The following is an 18931-nucleotide window of genomic DNA, read 5'->3' on the forward strand; positions in this document are numbered from 1 at the left end:
TTGCCTGCTCTTCTCAGCAAGATTCTGCACACAGATGATTCACATTCTGAGCGAGTCCGGTGATGGCAGAGGCAGAGAGGGAAACATGCTGTCGGGATCTTAAGGGTTAAAATTCATACAATTCCAAACAAATGGAAAATTAAGACCATTTAGCCTTTAATAATTAACCCTGGCACAACCGTGCATTTTCAAGAGATACAAGACTGCTCTTCTTCCTTCCTCCCTTTGTGCTTGAACTTGTGCTACTGAAGTACGCCTGCCAGGTTGCAGCACCCATGTTCAAACCAGTCTGCAGTGCTTCTACCACGTAATGGGAAATGGCAGTCGCAATACTTACAGTTGCACTCAAGAAACAGGACTCAGAAATGAGCTAGCTGAAGCCTTCACAGCCAGAGATCAGGACACAAAAGGCGTATGTGCTCTTGTCATCGATCTTAAGAGAAAGCTATAAAATATTGATAGCTCTTCCCCTGCTCCACCTAAGCATGCAGCAACTGGCACTGACCTTTAGGTCTATTAATGAATGAAATGGATTTGCATGAGCCGCAGCTGGTTGAAACTTGCTCAGCAGCAAATAAGGGTCAGACGCTACGGAGAAGTCACATGGAATGTCAAAGGATTTAAAAATATATATATATTTCCATTAGAAGCAGAAATCTCTCAGCACTGCACAGAACCAAAAGTAGGTTAGCTGTTTTACACAGGCAGAGAAGTCCACCATGGAGAAACAGCTTAATCCTCAGGCTCATTCATTATTCACAAGGGTGGTAAAACTCCAAAGGAGGAGGGGAAGGGAAGGATTAATACAGAGCAGGGAATAAGCATTTGAAAGGGTTTTTTCAATGTTATTTATTTTAAAAAGATGCTGCTCAATTTTGCCTGTTAGGCATGAACTACACATACATTAAGCTCATTCAAAGTTGGATTACTAAACTGAAGCGTACCACATCAATGGCCTCTGTATTTAATTAAACATCAACAAGCACACCTAAGGCCTAAAGCACGGACAACTACTGCTCGGACAACTTGCTTCTGAAATCCATTATAATCTTTCCTCTTTCCACAAAAAAGGCGCTTTGATTAACATTAAGGCCATGGTATCTTTTGTGCTGCTCAAAGTACAAAATGGCCATCTCCAGCTCAGTTTAGAAAGGCTTAATCAATAAAGAGGTTTGAGGATGCAGGGAAAAATAACCTTTTACAGGAATATGACAGAGATGAGAAAGTAGCAGCAGAACACCTCCCAGGAAGAGGCACCTTAGGAGGAATCTGTATTTTAGGTATGTTCCATAGGCTACAGTGCTTCAAAGGTACCTTCTTTTAATGACTAAATGGAGCCACACAGATAGCCAACCTAGAGAGCATCCTACAGCTATGAAGTTCTAAATGCAAAAGATGCAAGTTTGTTCAAGTACAGCTAGCCCAAAACACAACTGCCAAAGCTGTAAGGAAGAATGCTGTTCTGATAATGCTGAAATTGATACAATCTACTGTATGGAGTTCAAATGAAATTCAGAAGAAAAAATTAATCAAAGAGTCTTGGCTGTTTCTGTTGAGTTTTCAACACTGATGGAACAAAACAAGACTCAAGCTGTTCCTTCACTGGCACTAAAGTGGTTGAAATCTACAAGCTCCTGCCAGAAATAGGCTTTGATGCACATATTTTTCAATGGAAAAAGGAAAGAGAAGAGCTGTTGCCCTGTATCCTACTGCCTCCCAGCCTTTTGCCAACAATGAAAATAAATCCTCAGTATTCTGACCTACTGCTTAGTGCCTTGATTCTAGCAACACTTAGGTGGCTGGAAGCATTTCCCCAGCAGCTTAGGACAGAAATCCTTTGGTAGCAAAGTATCTCACCTGCACCACACCTAACAAACACCTTCACACGCACTCTCTCAGCCAGGCAGCACTCAGAATTAGGATACTCGCACAGTAATCTCCATCTGTATTCTAATTCTAATGATATCTTTTTGGAGGAGAGTATGTTGTTTATTTACATGTTCCTTTTGACCAGCTGCTACATTCAAATGGTGAAAACATTCCCTAAAGATCCTTCTTTCAAGATATTCTCTCAATTAAAAAAAGAGACACCATCCTTTGGGCAGGGAACAGAATGAACTAGCAGATTGCTCCTGCACACAGCTTTGTTGATTCCGTGCTATTTTATGTTAAAAAAAAAATAAATCTATTCTTGTCCATCGAGCTTCACCTTGCACTGATTTAACACAGAAGTCCTTTTTCAGCTTATTTTCACACCCCTATTTCTCCATCCTCAAGCAGCGTGCCAGCTGCACATCTTATGAATGCCTTCTGGAGGAGTGGAAATTTACTTGGGCACAACTGTTCCCATCTCACTTGTGCGCGGACTTTAACTGATTCACGTTCCTTGAAGATATCCCACTCATACTGCTTATCAGATGGGAGCAGAATGTCAAGTATTAAGCTCAGTCCAAAACTAATTGTTTCCCCTTCCAGTTCCACCCACACCACTACACCATAAGCTCAGCTCATGAAAAAAAAAAATACAGCATCGCTACAGAAACTTGAATTCAGCAGCTTGCACACATACCGGATTATAACATAGTGAGGGGAGTATGAATTAACAAGTATGAGAAGAGTGTTGGGGATTAAGAAAGAAAGGCATTGGCAGAGAGCTGCCAGAATTCTTCAGCTTTGACAAGGTGCAAATTCTCCTCTGGTGTAATAATATAAACATTGAACTCTGGCTAGAATAAGTCACCTTTGGTTTTATGGGGTATTAAAGTACAATCCCTTGTTAGATGTAACTTCTCCAAGACAGAAAACAAAGGCTGTCCCAAAGAATACACTAGAATCAAGGACATGGACTGAATTCAACAAAACAGGCCAAGTGCGCATGCAGCATTCACATGTCTTTCCTATTTAAATCCTGAGAACTCTGAACTGAATTTGAACTTCTGAAAGCAAAGAAAGAAAGCCTACTGGAAACTGCTAAAGGTTCTATTTTCTTTTTTTCCTTCGACATTGATGTCTACTCTAGCATGCACACAGGCTAAATATAGACTGTTGTCAGGTTTCACTCACACAGCATCTCCCGGCTCCTCACCAGTTTCTGAGGCAGCCTGGCAAACCTGGCTTTGGCAAACCGGCAAACACAGCCAGCAATGGAAAATAATTAAGTACTCCAAAACACTTAGGAACATCTAGCATTAGTAAGACCAACAAGACAACGTTATCGTACAGCACAGTAACAGCAAGACAAAACTGAAAGCACTGATAAATGTTGGAAAGAATACTGCAGCTGTAAAATGAAATATGCAGAGAAATCAAGTTCTCCAGTTTGGCCTGTGCCCCAAGATCTCCGTCAGCAGAGAGCAATCAAATCAAAATTTCTTCTGCAGTCCCTTCTGCAGAGACATGCCCTCAATTTCTGAGCAGATAATCCTAAAGTAATTTATGATTGAGGTAGCAAATGTGTGAGAGAGAAACATTCAAGACAGGTGTGACTGGGGAGAAAACGTCAAAGCAGCTCTGCCAACCTATTCGAAAAGGGTATTTCTGCTCCTGAAATAAAAAAGAAAACAAATACGGATGGAAATGTTCAAGTGAATCCTCTTTCCTGTTGATGAACTACCAAAAAAAAAAGGTAAAAAATAAAAGCCCAGACACTTGACTGTTGCTGCTACCTCATCTCTTACTAATCTATCTTCAGCTGTGTCACTAAAAGATATTGACAAATCCTCCTGCAAGCCCTGCCCTACCAGCAGTGAAAGAACTGCAGCTAAGCATCTCTGCAACTAAAGAATGCACAGCAACCACTGAAAGAGCTCTTTGCATTCATTTGAATTTGTTTTCTCCTTTACTTTTGTTGCATCTGTGATACGTACGAAAAGGCAGCAATTGCTGTGGGTAGAAATAGCAAATATTAAGTGTAAATGGGTCACCTTCCAGAACTCCAGCAAAAAAAAAAAAACAACAAAAAAACCCAAAAACAGCACAGAAATGCCCAACAAAAAATAGATTCAAACAACAAAAAAAATTCAAAGCAGTTTAAAAGAGCTGAACAAAGTTGAAAAGAAGAATCATGAAGCAGCTTAGGGGACAGGCTCCAGACAGGCTCTACAGCTGCCACTACAAAGCAACAGAAAGCCCAAGATGGGCAGAGTACAGCTACACACCTTCACTATCCAACTACCACTATTGCCAATCTTGTGGCTCTTAAAAGAGTCTGACTATAGCTACAGCATTCATGCTAACTGGAAAGGAAGCTTATGCAATGGGTAAACCCTTGACCTTCATCGCTATTTCCCCATTTTTAAACCTAACCTGCCATTACAACACATGAAACAGGGGTTTAAACAAAAGGTGCAGGGTTACAGGGGCAAGAAAAAAAGGTTAAGGATCTTGCTTGGGAGCTTTTCCCCCCCTGCAGCCATAGCACTTGCATGAGTTCTCTATTTCTGCAGCATCTGGTAATGAGAAATGAACAGATTATCTGGCTGTCTCCATAGTGCTCATCTTGCCAAGAAAATCCCCACCCAGCAAGAGAAATCCGTGCTAACATGATCAAGATGTGCACACTTTCAGCGTAATAAACAGAACCAACCTCAGTCTTGGTCAGAGCAATGTCTCACAGAAAAGACTTTGATTTCTCCTCAAATAACAGTTTAAAGCAGAAGAAAATTACAAAAAGAAAAATCAGACCAAGGGAATACATTATACTCTTCATCAGACAATCCAACTTTTTAATTGGTTTTGAAGAATTAAGGGAGAAGACTGATCGATGTCTGTAGATTTTATGAAAAGAATACATTTTTCAGTATTTTATTTCCATGAAAGTGACATTCCCTGTATGTGCACCAGCGCCCTGGCATTCTTGCCTTCCTCAGGTCTTCTAGATGTTGAAGCCCACCAGTATTTGCCCAAGGCAATTCAGAGCCACTCAGTTAAATAGGATTGAGAAGGCGAAAGTGTTCATAATTCACAGCATGCGACTTCGAGACAAGATATTATCTGTCAACCATATAGACTTGAGTATCTTCCTAAAAAACAAACTCATCTTTTCATGCTGCAAAAGCTAAGTTGTTTTACGGAGAGATAAGGGCTCTGCAACATGATTTGTCCAACATTACACAGTGGGAAAAGATCATGGCAGAGTGCACAGGCGACCCCTTTCTCTTGACGTGTCTGGCAGCACAGATTGTGCTTCCCAGGGAATGTTTTGAGAAGAGTAAGTTTGTTGGTTTTTTTTCTTTTAAAGCAAGCAAACAAAACTCCTCAATACCTTTCCCCAGTCCAGACTCATGGTTACTGACAGATGAAAACATTTGAAAGCAAAGCGAAAAGAAAGCACTGTAGGAAATTCCAAACCTACAACTCCTACATAGAGGTCTGATCCGCACTGGTATTTTCCTTCACATGCATCACTTCTGCAGCATTAATAGGAATGCCAGCATGGACAGAACATTAAATGCAGTCAAAAGCAGTAATGGGGTAGACAATATGAGATTCTCCTCACAGCTGCTTCCATACCACGAACAAGGAGGCTTCACTGCCACAGCGGATAAGCTTTGTTGATACCTGTGCTTAAAAACACATGCCCTGTGCTGCCTGAAAGCTGCATAACATCAAGGCTACAGATGGGAAAAATCCCTAGGTCTGCATTAGCCACTTAAGAGCATTTTTTTCAAAAGAATTTTACAATTTCTTTTCAGTGCACATTCAGACAACGTATGGAAGCCCAGTCTTAATTTTAGCCTGTGCTTCTTCACAATAATTACAAATGCAGCATTGCTAAGTTTCGTTGTTTTGACTGCACTTTCATGTAAAGTCTCAATTATAGCAGTAAATTAACAGTGGAAAAATTTTGCTGGTAATCAGTTTGTTCCTAAGGTTGTACCCTACTTAGGGCTTAATGGGAACAGGCATGCAATAGTCTAAAAGAGAAAGTGTAAAAATCAAGACTGAAATGCCATGATGGCTCCCAGAAACAAAACTCTGTCCTAAAGAAATCCCTCCTTTGGGACATAATTTCCTTGGATTCAGCAACCTTGAAACTGTGAATCCCAAAAAGTTTAAACAGAATGTTCCCACCAGAATGAACAGTATAAAAATGAGGGTTTTTAGTATTTTTAATTAGACAATGATTTGTGATGGAGAGAGATCACTGTTCCTCTTGCTTCCTTGCATCGCTCCAAACCCAGGAGCTACATGTTCCTTCTGTCGCAGTTCAGACCAGAAATAAAACCCTGCAGCACAAACTCTGGCTGTTAAATTATGTATAGGTTAAAATATTCAGAAATACCAAGACTATTTGTTAAAGTGCAGAGGTGCAAGGAACACTGACACCAAGCAGGGCAATACCATCCACCACCCAATTATGCTATGAATCCCTGGTATTTTAATCACAGTCACTTCACAGGATATGTTTAGATCAAGGAAGAAAGATTATGAAGACTTTGAGACTACAGGAACAGCAGCGCAAAAACAAGAAGCCAAAAATCAGATGAAGTGGTGACACCAGCTAAATTAGCGACAAACATTTGAAAGGCATAAAAAATTCACAAAGCGAGGACACAGGAATAACTGAGTTATTCTGACAGCCTTATGCACAGATCTTGTTTTGTTTGATGGGTATAAATAAGTTCTAGCCTGTGACTGAAGGGATGGAGTGGGGGTAAAGCTTTCACACTCCATCAAGCAAGACTAAGAAATATATATTTAAAGAAACTGCCACTAACTCATCTCAGTGTATGTAGTAGAAAATAGCATGTGCTTCTCTTTACAGTTGGATTTCAAGAAGTAGGTGTTCCAGCAGGAGCTCAGTAGAGGAAAAAAAGCTACCATATAAGGCAACAAAACTAGAATAAAAAGCACTTGTGTTTTGGTGAGCTGGGCAGACATCTGTCCTTCTCACACAAGGTTTGGCAACTTTCAAATTGGAGGAACCCTCACATTACCCTTTCAGCTACGAAATGAAACACAAAGTAAGGTTTTTCATGCACAAGCTGGAATTCCTTTACATTTACCTGTCAGCTTTCAAAAGTAGGTTAGATGGCAGCTCAAGGAGCTGGTTGTGTTGCACATCCAGGACCTCCACTTGCATTCGTTCAAGCCGATCTGGTAGCCTTCCTAACAAGTTATGTCCTGCCAGCAGTTTACGCAAGCTGCTGTTGTAAAACAACCTGCAAAAAAGAAAAAAAACACCCCAAATAAGAAAAATCTCAGCTCAAGATCTGCTTAGTGATCTTCAGTTTGATGCCACAGTTCATTACAAGAAAGTGATTCAGCCAGCTGATTAGTAGACACTGTATTAGTTACACGCAGATCTCAGAATATCTTCCCACTCTCCACCAACTTCTTAAGAAGGTAAAAAGGTTGTTCAGAGACAGGTAAGGAGATTTAAGGATGACTAAGGAGTGAAAGTAGCAAGAAAGGGTTACCTTATTGCAGTGTATAAGACATGAACATTTAACACAACAGTGAACTAGGGTAATTGCTAACAAGGGCTGCAGAAAGCCTCGCCTGTGGGATCCCTCTAGATAAAGAACTTCAGAAGTGTGGGAGAAATAAGTCACCCCACAAACTTCATAGTAGTTGATTCATCATGCACTGATTCAATCCAATGCAGTTCCCCGCCCCATGTTTTCCTTTTCCCTTAATACCAGACAAACATAAAGCCTCCTTTCCAGTTCTACAGCAAATGAAATTTATCTAATCGGCTTTACTTTCTTGAGCTTTTACAACCGATAGATGACCCCAAGTCCCATCCCCCACTCTGCTTTTGTGGGATGTTATGGTATACTAGGGATAGGGAAAAAAAGAGCAATGTGAGGGGAAAGACTGGTTATCAAACAGTAAAGCTAAAATCTGTGATATAAAACACTTGAAGAGTTTAAAATCTCCACCAAATAACCCCCAAAAAGGCACAAGTGTCGATTTTGAGCAGAAATCACTTTCAACAAATTAAGAAGAATAAAGATTATTCTGTCTGCCACCTATCTTACATTCCTGCTGCCACAGTCTTTAATCTGGTGAGCCTGAAGGCTGTGCTGACCCATTTCAAGGATTCTCAAATTACTCAGCATTACAGCAAAAAAAATCTTCTTCCCTCAGTTTCAATGATCCATAGACCCATTAAGGACCTTCCTCCTCCCTCTTTCCTACAATCCATCAGGTCACTGGATTACCGTGCCAAAATAATCAATGAAGTATGCTGAGTATTTTCCCCTTGACAGATATGGTCATACTCTACATCCGCGTGCCAGTGTTAACAGTTATCTCAGTTGGCTGGATCATCTGAATTATGACCATGGATACAGGTCAACTGCCAGACACATCATTCCAGAAGGCTCAATACAGGGTAAAAAGATTTATCATACAGACATATGCATATTTATTACGCTTTTTGTATTCAAAATATATATATCTATATATTTTGTAATTCCAATTTTACACAAATGTGAGAGATTTTATAGGATCTGCCTCCCTATTCTACTTCATTTAATAATCAAGACTGGCCGGTATCACCAACACCAAACACTACAGGGGAAAAAAAACAACAAGAGTTGCAGGAGAATATCTCCAGGAAAAAAAAAAAAAAAATCACACTTGGGGTTTTTTTGGCTAGGTGGGGGCAGTGCCATTTTTAAATCAGCAAAGTACAAGTTACAGTGAAAGCCTTAACAATCCACTCCTGTATGGAAATGCATTTTATAAATAATTCAAAAGAACTAAGTAGGCCTTTGGGAGATTTTTTTCTTGCTTTCAAAGTTGCACAACCACCAAAGGAACTGCACTCCTTGAAGAAAACTTGAAGCAGCAACACGCAGCTGAGGAAGCTCCTGACACGCCTGGGACAACCAGTTCTCAGGCCGGGTGAGGAACGAGGATTTGTTCTCCCTCTGAGCAGCCTCCCCACTCGCCTGATTCCCACTGAGGCTCTGATGGGATCTAATGGTTTAAGTGTAAGCACGCTGCTCAGCATCAAGCATCTTTGTACAAAACATGGAGCTGGATGAATGCTTTCACTAAACCTTTAACAAGCCAGCATTCAAGAGAATGCAGCGTTGAATATAAGCAGATACTTTCAAAAAACGGACAAAAAAGAAACAAACCAAAAATATATACAGACATCTGTTCACTGGTGGCAGCAAGGTCATTTTGGCAACCCTTAATTGAAACATTTCTATTTTTCATTGGGGAATTCTCTGACATCAGTTCCATTATGATGAATTTGTCTTGCTTTTTTAAGCATCCTTTTAGTTATTTTTCAGTACTTTTAAAGCAGAAGTGGGCTCCATTACAGCTCAGCAGCATACATTGCTCCCGTTTCCTTTGAGGAAAACATCAATATGCAGGCCTCTCTCTAACTTTTTGGCTTCAAGGCTGCTTTTCTATTTCAAGGGGGGCAAATAGAAACAGCCTCAACCATGGTTTGTTTAGATTAGATGCAACCTTCAGCCTTCCAGGAAATTACTGGGCAGTCAAGGCTTGAACATTTGTGGCTAGGGTTGCAAGCATCCTCCAAGGAGAGAGCTGTTTGTTTACCTGATGTGTTTTTAGAGTGCTATTCCATACAGAGGAAAAAAAAAAAAAAAAAAGCAAGCATTAATGTACATGAACTCACACTGAGCACTAGTATTTTTCTTGATACTTACACGAAGTATATATGCCTGAGCTGTTTGCATTTTAATTCAGAGCCAAGTTTCCCTAAACATTAATTAATGTTTAAGGCCATGTTTCAAACTGAGCCTTAAAAATGAGCTGACTTATTAGGAACTAAGCTATCTAGACACATACTACAAAGAAGAGCTTTCAAGAGATAAGCTGTTTCCTGGGGTTAATGATAAGATGGCAGGAGAGACAAGTGGGATGTTGACTGTACCTAGTTTTCAGCTAATCATTAATCTTCCAAAGATATCCGGTATGCCTTGATATTCCTTGCTGTTATGAAGTGCAAATGAAAGGCAAATGAACTTTGGCTCCCCCCACCTTCTGAGTAGGTGCAAGTTTCACTTTGTGTGGAAAAAACAGTGCGATTAACAGTCTGTATGTTATGCCATTAGTTTGCTCAGTAAATCTCCTCACATCCTTTTCTGCCCGGATTCCTGAAACCTATTCTCTTCCCATCTCCAACACTAAATCCCCAGACTCAGACAACACCAACTTTTTTGTTTCTGATGCTCTTTAGCACAGCACAGCTTCATAAGGAAAACAGCTCTTCATATACTAGCTGTCCATAGTTTTTAGTGGCTTAGTACATCCCCATGCATTTTCAACACTTGTGCCCAACATGCTCTCCCTCTTTCTCTTCCAGTGAAGTCAGGCATTATAAATGTTCAATACCAGAACCTAACTGGTATTTGGACTGGGACTATCTAGAAAATAGTTGCAAACAGCCATTCGTTATGTAACAGATTTCCCTTCTTGTTCATTTCCATTCCTACCACTTTATCAACTTTTAGAGTCTTGAAAGGGAGATGATCCTTATATTGAATGCAGTTGCTATGCATGCAAAAGCTTACTTGCTTTATGAAGCTTTACTCTCTCCTCTCAACCCTTTTTTATATCTGAAACTCAAACTGGGCTGTAAAACAGTCTCTAGACACCACTAAAACAGAAATAAGTTACAAGTCCTGAATGTCTAAATTGTCATGTAAAGTTATGTCTGTAAATATTTAATATTCAGTATTAAAAATGAAGGGCTTTCCTCCCTGAACGGCTTCAAAACTTCCATCTGGAGTTCAAAGGCACTGCTTTCTCTGCATGAAAGTAAAAGAAGAAAGGCTCAGTGGATGCTTGTGGCATGATGACACCCCACAAGGTAAAAAATAAAATCAAACAGAAGATAAAATTTGCCTGACAATCACTGGAACAGACTAAACACTGAATCAGCAATTATTTCTGAACTGCTTATCTTGTACCACATTCTGCAGCTGGTTTGCAAGACTCACCGGGCAGGCAGCTCACTTATCCGATTGTGGCCAACATCCAACACTTCCAGTTTTTTGCTGTCACATACCCACTCAGGCAGGTTTTCCAGATTATTTCTGTGAATAAATAACACGATGAGGTCTACCAGATCATTATCAAAATGATTCTCCTACACATATACTTCCTGTGATCATATCCTCTAAGGACACTGCAGTAAGACTTACAGTAACAGCATAAAGCTAATACATTATTACCTCCCAAGACATGTAGCCTCTAACCAAGAAAGGAAAAAAAGCTGCTTTCCAAGTATTAAGGAAGGAGTATTAAGAGTATCAGAGTATTTAGAATGAAGTCATCTTTCCAAAGGAAAGGAAACTATTTCAGTGCACATTTGTGAGACACCCTTCAAAAAATACTCATGGTCTCCAGCAGAAACATCTCTTTGATACCCCATAAATTCAATTTTGAAACCCAGTTTGCTGCTCTTCACTAAAGAGAGTAAAACATTCAGTGCATCTATCTTAAAAGTCGAGGGTTTTGTTTTTCTTGCATTTTTCTTCATTGAAGCTAGCCATTCTAAAAGTTAAGTTCTTTACGTTTTTCCAAATAGCTGCACTGCAAACATCCAGCTACACACAGTGGGGCACTCTCATATCCTGCCTTAAAGACAAAAGTCAGTAGTGTAAAATAAACGTACAAAATTGATTGCTCATGCATTCCCATATCCACTACTTTGGTTAGCATACAGAGATGCAAAAATGGGCATCGAATCATATTCAAGCTCTTGCAGACTTTAAATTCACTAACAAGACCCTCAACACACAACATGATCCTCAACAGTTTAAAAGAGCTTTAAAGCAGGCTAAAATTAAAAATAAATAAGTTAAGAGGAAGCAGGGAACAGCTGTTGGGGTTTTTTTTACTACTGGACAACAACTGCCTTTGAGAATCAGCACTGTTGTATCTCAAGGTCCAATCCCTACCTTCACTTCAACTCTGTAAACACTCAATGTTCCTTCTCCATAAACTTAATTAATATGTATTTCACAAACCCAAGAAAGAAGAAAATACTCTTACCTAGAAACATCCATGTAAGTCAGGTAATTAGGAACTGGATACACATCAAGATGAACAAGTTCTAGGAGGGGAAAATAAATATGATAAAGCTTTGCAATTTGCTAGTCTCTAAAAGGTACTTTAAGTAGCTAACACTCAGGTTTCAGTCAGTAAACTAAAAAAGTTGATATGGGTCTGGTCTTTTTTTCCCCCCCTCCATTATTATGTCTGAGTATGCTTGTTATATCAGGTTATATTTGATATGACAGACAATGCATAATTCATCAGAGAGGAGAAAATAGAGAGTTAAAAAAAAACAAAACAACCAACAAAACCCACTATTGCCCCAGATTTGTAGCTTTGCTTCTGCCACCCAGGTTTATCTGCTCTAGCCAAATAGTCAGTACTCTAACTTCTTTTTTCTCCTCTCCATTAACAGAACAGCCATGGATTCTTTGCTCTGAAAGAGTAAGCTAAGGAACACTTCCAGAGTCCTCTAGGTTATTATGAGGAGACAAAACATTTTTCTATCCATTACCCAAGAGTTTCTGGTTACAAGTAGTCATACAAAACCTTTCATAGCTCCTCAACTACAGCCAGCAGCATATTTTGATTGCCTCTATGGTTCACACCCTAAACTTTCAGGTAGCTAAGCTGATGCTTAGCACCGGTGTTGAAACAAAATCAGCAGATGATTAAGCTTACAGAAAATCCACTGAAGTGGATATAATAAGCATCACTGTTCCTTTGGAGACAGTCTTAAAACAAAGTGGCTGTGGGTGCAAAGAGAGGACAGCATCATGCTCTTCCTGCTGGCAGTGTGACCAAACAGTTGATAGCAAGATCCTGGCTAACTTGGGTTCTCAGCTCACATTGCACAGCACATGCTCAGATGATATTAACTTTCCTTAGCTACAAAGATTATTACATGAATATTTTATGAAAGCACAGGCCTGGATATCGTTAAGATGACAACCAAGCATTGCAGACTGTTCAGAAAATTCACAGTTGCCTGAGCTGGTGTTTTGTTTATTCCACACCAAACTACTCCAACTAATAACACTGGTAGTGAAAATTGAGTGTTCTTAAGTAACAGCAGCTTCTACAGAGAGATTAAACAAATCTTATTAACGGAACACAGGAAATAGCCAGCTGGAAAAGGCTATGTCGTTTGTATTATAGAATGCAAACAGTTACTCATGATAGGTTTTGTAGCTTTCCAGTAAGAGTAAGTAGCCAGAAGTAGTAGCAAAAATATGTTTAATTTGTCTCACAGACACTTGCCCAAACTTGAAGTCCAGGGAGAAGCAGTAAATTCCTTATTTACTTCATAAAATACATAAATGACAGCTTCAAGACCCCTCCCTGCTGACACAGAGAATGCTGGCCCAATTTCTAAGATTTTCATGGTTTCGCAAGCTCCAAATCAGTGTTATAGCGCTACCTGGAAGTCATTTCTGAAGCTCAGAGTTGTCAATAACATGACATAGCATACATGAAAACCTTTTATCCTGGAGTCATTTCAAGAGACTGCTGACTCCTCTCAATTATGTGCACTGTATTCTATAAGCATCCCACAGAGAGCCGGGCACAAAAGCCAGAAAGCAGATGACAACACAGCTGCCCTGGAAACACACTTACCATTTGAGGAAGCATACAGGGCTTTGAGAAAATATCCACTGATTTTCAGAGTTACCAGTTGATTTCTTTCACAGTGTAACACTTCAACATTGTTAAATATCGTGGCATCCAGCTCTCCAAGTTTGTTGTCTCTGAGGTCCAACTGGGTCACGTGGTGGAGAAAGTCTATTTCATCAGCCTCCAATCTCCTAATTGAATTCAATCTTGAAGACAAAAAGTGAGATTAAATGTAGTTACATGAGAGGGTCCTGCTGACAAACTAATGCTCACTCCACCATCAGTTGCTCAGGATTAATTTAGCATACCTCAAGGTTCTAATGAATTTTGATTTTTAAGTAAGTTTTCCTACCTCGTGGGATTTCAAAAATAGGATGGATCAGCTCTGTTGTTTTACCTATCATGAGAAAAGAATGATGCCACCGGGCTTCTTTCTGAATTACCTTGAAAATCATTGATAATAAGCTCAACAAAAATCTAAGTGCTATTGTTACCCTGTCTATAAAAATAAAAGATAATCTGTGTCTGATAGTATGAAAAAGATAAAATCACAGGTGTATCACAAGCATCTCCTGGAAAGATGAGAGCCTAGCAGACAAGAAGTCTGTAAGTGTTCACGTCTCCTACTTTATTGAAAGGCCAAACTGAGACTCATGAATTCCCAGACTTGCTTGCCACTTCATCATGTTCCACACTGGAAAACCAAGCAAAAACCCAAGACAAGTGGGTCTGTCAGATAAAGAAAACAGTTGTTTATCACACCTTCACTGCAGTGCAGTTGCTGCCAACATTCAGCAACTTCTGGAGAAGTTACAATTGAAACAACATCATCTTGTAATAGCTATATTTAAGATGGCAGAGTACTTCAAAGAATTCCAATTCTCAGATCTGAGCAGAACATTAAAATCAGTCCGTCAACTTGCATTGGTTCGTTATTCCTCTCTACCTACAGTTTTGCTGTTGCTCTTTATTTCAGACACCACCCTCCATACAACAGCTGTATGTTTTCAAAGTAACGATATTTTTCCACTGAATGAAATTACGGAATAAGCCCCATCCACTGTCACAGGCTATTCTTTTCTGTTTCCAATTTACAAGGCAGTGCTCACTTCTGATTTCAATGAAGCAAAGCACTTCACAGCGCAACAAGTACAGTTTACAAACATAACAGACATGAAATAGCCAGGACACCTTTACAAAGACCTTTGAGAAGTCATAACACCTACTTTGATCACTTTTATACCTTCACAAGATACAGTCTTCAACTACACTAAACCACACTGGTTAAATAGTAGACCTTAACAAAGGACAGGAGAAAGTGAATTAACAAGAAGTTATGTGTGATAGAGAGGTGACTTTTTACCATTTTATCTATTTTCTTGACATACATATGATCGCCTTTCCTTGATTCCAAAAGCTGACAACTACAGAACAGTACAGCACGTTAAGTTTTACCTGGAACGGTTACATTTAACTAAGCAGTTCTAAAATCCATCACTATTTGGATATCGTAAGTAAAGGTTATGCATTGAGCCTTGCTCAACTGCTCGCAAAATCTGGGTTCTCCCAAGACAGTAAGAATGACCAGCACACAAAAGCCATTTGTAAATAGGGATCTCTTTAATATCTGCTGAAGGCATCAATAAAATACTGTCACTTGTTGTGGACTAGGCCTTGTAACACACCAAGAAACATAATCTGTTTTTGCCCACACACTTTGAATTTTCTTTTCATCATCTTACATATCTGTAATATTTCAGATAGAAGCTTTTTTCAGATAAGTAACTGTAATTTATAGTATAGTAATACTGCACTAACTAGAACTACGGGAGCCATCAGCATTCCATGCACCATTTCATTTTATCTTTTGGTGTAAACATTCATGTCCTTCAAAACTCATGATCCTAAGCGCAACCTCTTCCTCAAAGAAAAAACACTAAGTCTCTGCAAGCGCTGCAAGTTATGCAACAGTCAGAAACATGATCTAATACAACAGATTCATGCCCAGAGGTTATTATGACAACTAAATAAATTGTTTCAATACCACTAATTTAGATTCAATTTAGATTTCTTTTTCCTCATTTTTCAAATACTTACCTTAGGTCCACATGTTTAATATGAGGCATCCTTTTTAACACTTGCAAGTTGAGTGTATCCACACAGTTTCCTGACATACAGAGTTTATCCATAGCAGTCAGCTTCTCTAATACTCCTGGAATGTCAGTGAATTCGTTGAAGGACAGACTCACATAGCTGAGCTGATGCATATGCTCCAATTCATCAGGAAGGGACTGGAGAAAGTTACCATCCAGCAAAAATGTCTGCAAGCTATTAAAGATGGGGGGAGGGGAAGGGAGAGTGAAGAATGTGAGTGACCTGTTAAATCACATATCCTTCCTATAAACACACAAGTCTGCTGTGGTTACGGTGAAATAAAATATACAAAGGGCATAAGAAAAACAAAGGAACAATGGTTTAACATCTGCTACAGAAGATACTGAGCAATTAAAAGCCTTGCTAACTATGAAATTTTGGCCATGCTAGTAGACGCCTTCAAACACCTCCACATATTTGATGACTGAAGCATGTAAGCAAGGCTTAAAGATTCAGTTCACCATGAGTGTGACCCTTGTGTTAAATACTGGGGACTTGAAGAGTTTCAGATGCAAAGTGAGCTTACTCGTAGAGCAGAACTGCTTCTATATAGATCTTCAAGACAGTTTCCCTTGACACAACCCAGTTAAGCTTATATTGCTTTTCATAGCAAGATTATGTGCAGAGTCATGTTTGTTGCCTTTATTATAAGACTGTGTACATTAAGTTTTAAGAAAGTACTTGCTTGTGCATCTCGCCTACAACTGCTGGAACATTTCTGAGGGCATTGCAGGACACGTTGAGCTCCGTCAGGGTTGGGATACTGCAAACTGCCAGTGGGAAGTCTCCTAAATTATTATTGGAGAGGTTAAGGCTCTTCAACTTGGTGAATCTACAAAGAGATGAGAAGAAAAAAACAGAGAAAAAGTAGTGGAGCATAATAAACACCTAGTTGCTTTGCAACAATTAATGTGAAGTAAGACTGGCTATTTAAATAAAAATCACACGCGCTTTTAGTTTATGTACTCCAAACAAGCATGGAAACTTTCAGGTACTCAAGTTCAGCACCACTAGCAAGAGGATCAATCATGTTAAGCTGGTATAGGAAAAGAGGTCCTCATGAACAACACACTAAATGCATGTAACACAGGTCGGATCCTTGTAATCCATGTAACATACTTCATTTCTAAAAAGGTCTTCTGTGGCATCTGATCCTGTACTAAACACTGCTGAATTTCTCAACACATTTTTTGATTGTAAGACCACCTTAGTGATGCTGGTTATGAGTTGCTGGAAACCTCACTTATTTCAACACAGTTTTGTAGTTTTGTTCAGCTCAGCTCCATTCATGCAAATAGATACTACTGCCTTGCAAACAAAAAACCTCATTATAATGCATCAGGGTTTGAATTAAAAAAAAAAAAGGGGGGGGGGGGGGGGGGAAATAAAGCAAAATTCAAGTAAGACTTCTGTAGCGACAGACAAATTCTCTGGATTTTGATTAGGTGGTATCCATCAGGATGTAAATGCTTCATCTCAAAATGCAGTCCTCGACATTTCACAAAACTCAAAATTCCCTTGGTTTATCCAGTCAGCCACAGAAGCAACTTGTGTTTGCTCACCCTATTAAAAATGACCAAGAATGAACAAAAAAACCAAGAAGAGGACAATTCAATTAGCCAGCACCCATGTTCAGCAATGTTATTATGGTTGCCTAACAACCACTGGGAGGTATGCTGAAAGACAAGTAAATGGATGAATGAAAAGATCTGCGTCAGAATCTGATACATGGGAAGAAGTTTCTTTTCTGGCATGGTTTATTCCATAATATTTTATTTAAACTTAATTTTCCCTTCATTAACTCTCAAGCCCTTCATTTTGTGAGCGGGCTTTTATATAACATGAAGCAAAACTGCACCTACAAATCCTCCCATTTCACATGAGAGTGGTCTCAGATAGTATGTGCCTGTGCATCCGTAGCCTCTGTACTGACCCAACACTTTCTAATCTTAAAGCACTTCTTCCCCAGTTAGAAAACAAGAACAGAAAATGCATTGAGCATTAAGTCACTTACAAATCTTCAGCACCCAGGCCACTGAATAAAACAACATGAAAACACAAATAGTGCCTCCATAGCACATCTCAAAGGGGATGTGGATTTTACTTACCCCAAGAGACAAACTAAACACACTTAATATTTACAATTGTTTCAAACTGACATGGGAACACTTTGCCATCTGTTGGTATTTTGGTACGAAGATGGAGACAAAAAAGAAGGAAAACTCTTGGCCAGAACTAGCATAGATTTTGAACATCCCATATTATGCTGGAGGCAGAAGAAGTTTGGAACAGAGTTAGATGGAGAATAAATGAAATCTTGCAATCAAATTACTGCTGCAGGGAAAGAAATGCTACCGTGCAGAAACAATGACTAATGCATCTCTAGAGGGAGAACGGTAAAAATAAAGAAGAATGCTAGGGTAAGCTAGCTGATGCTAATAAGGGCTGTTAGCCACACACACACCAAAAAAGTTAAATGAAATACATTCCTGTTCTCCTATTTTAGGAGAAAGGGCTTAAAAATCTTGAACCTAAAAACTAATACCCACCATCCTGCATTTATCTTGAAGATTACCTAGTCTTAGGCCAAAGATAGAATGCCACCCTCAGCTCTGGTGGGACAGCTGCTCCTCAGTTATCTCAAAGTCAGCTACAAATACAAGTGCCAGTGACTATGAAAAAAGGCATTTCAAATGAGTTTTTCAGTATTTAGGTGTGTAAAACAGTGGTGAAGACAGGAAGGCAGTAACTAAAATCTGACAGATAAGTTTAAAAATGCAAACATTCCAACTTTCAAGTCAATCACAAAAAAAGAATTAACTAATTTAATAATCAACACGTAGGCTACAGCTTTTGCCTGTACTACTCTGGAGCCTCAGGAACAGTTTCAGTGCTTTTGCCCATCAGCCAAGTGAAAAGTGCAGTCTACTACACGACTCCAAACACAATCTTAAGATAAAATTACAGAAGATCGAGCTGTTACATTGACATAAGAGGATTTGAGGTGGGGAGGTAGAAAAGGAAGAAAATAAGAATACATGTTTATATCAACAAGCATCAAGGCAGGGTTCAACTTAAATGTATTTCTGCATGCGTTCTCTTGTGGAAAATCATCCCAGGTCCAGGGGAAACATTTTTTTAAATGTGTTGTATCTTTACTATCCTAAGG

The 18931-nt window shown here is 39.3% G+C and overlaps 1 protein-coding gene across 1 annotated transcript in view; it reads right to left on the bottom strand.

The window, feature by feature from the left end:
- The window catches only part of PHLPP1 (PH domain and leucine rich repeat protein phosphatase 1), a 124356-nt gene that overhangs the window by 17530 nt on the left and 87895 nt on the right, over positions 1 to 18931 (bottom strand). The window contains exons 5-10 of the mRNA XM_015854511.3: positions 16448 to 16594; positions 15706 to 15936; positions 13612 to 13814; positions 11992 to 12052; positions 10935 to 11030; positions 7008 to 7163 (exon numbers count right to left, since the gene is read on the bottom strand). Coding sequence (XP_015709997.3) covers positions 7008 to 7163; positions 10935 to 11030; positions 11992 to 12052; positions 13612 to 13814; positions 15706 to 15936; positions 16448 to 16594 — 894 coding nt within the window. The remainder of the gene's footprint in view (positions 1 to 7007; positions 7164 to 10934; positions 11031 to 11991; positions 12053 to 13611; positions 13815 to 15705; positions 15937 to 16447; positions 16595 to 18931) is intronic.

Source organism: Coturnix japonica, chromosome 2 (genome assembly GCF_054131305.1).
Source record: "Coturnix japonica strain WE chromosome 2, WE-NBRP24, whole genome shotgun sequence".
NCBI lineage: Eukaryota > Metazoa > Chordata > Aves > Galliformes > Phasianidae > Coturnix > Coturnix japonica.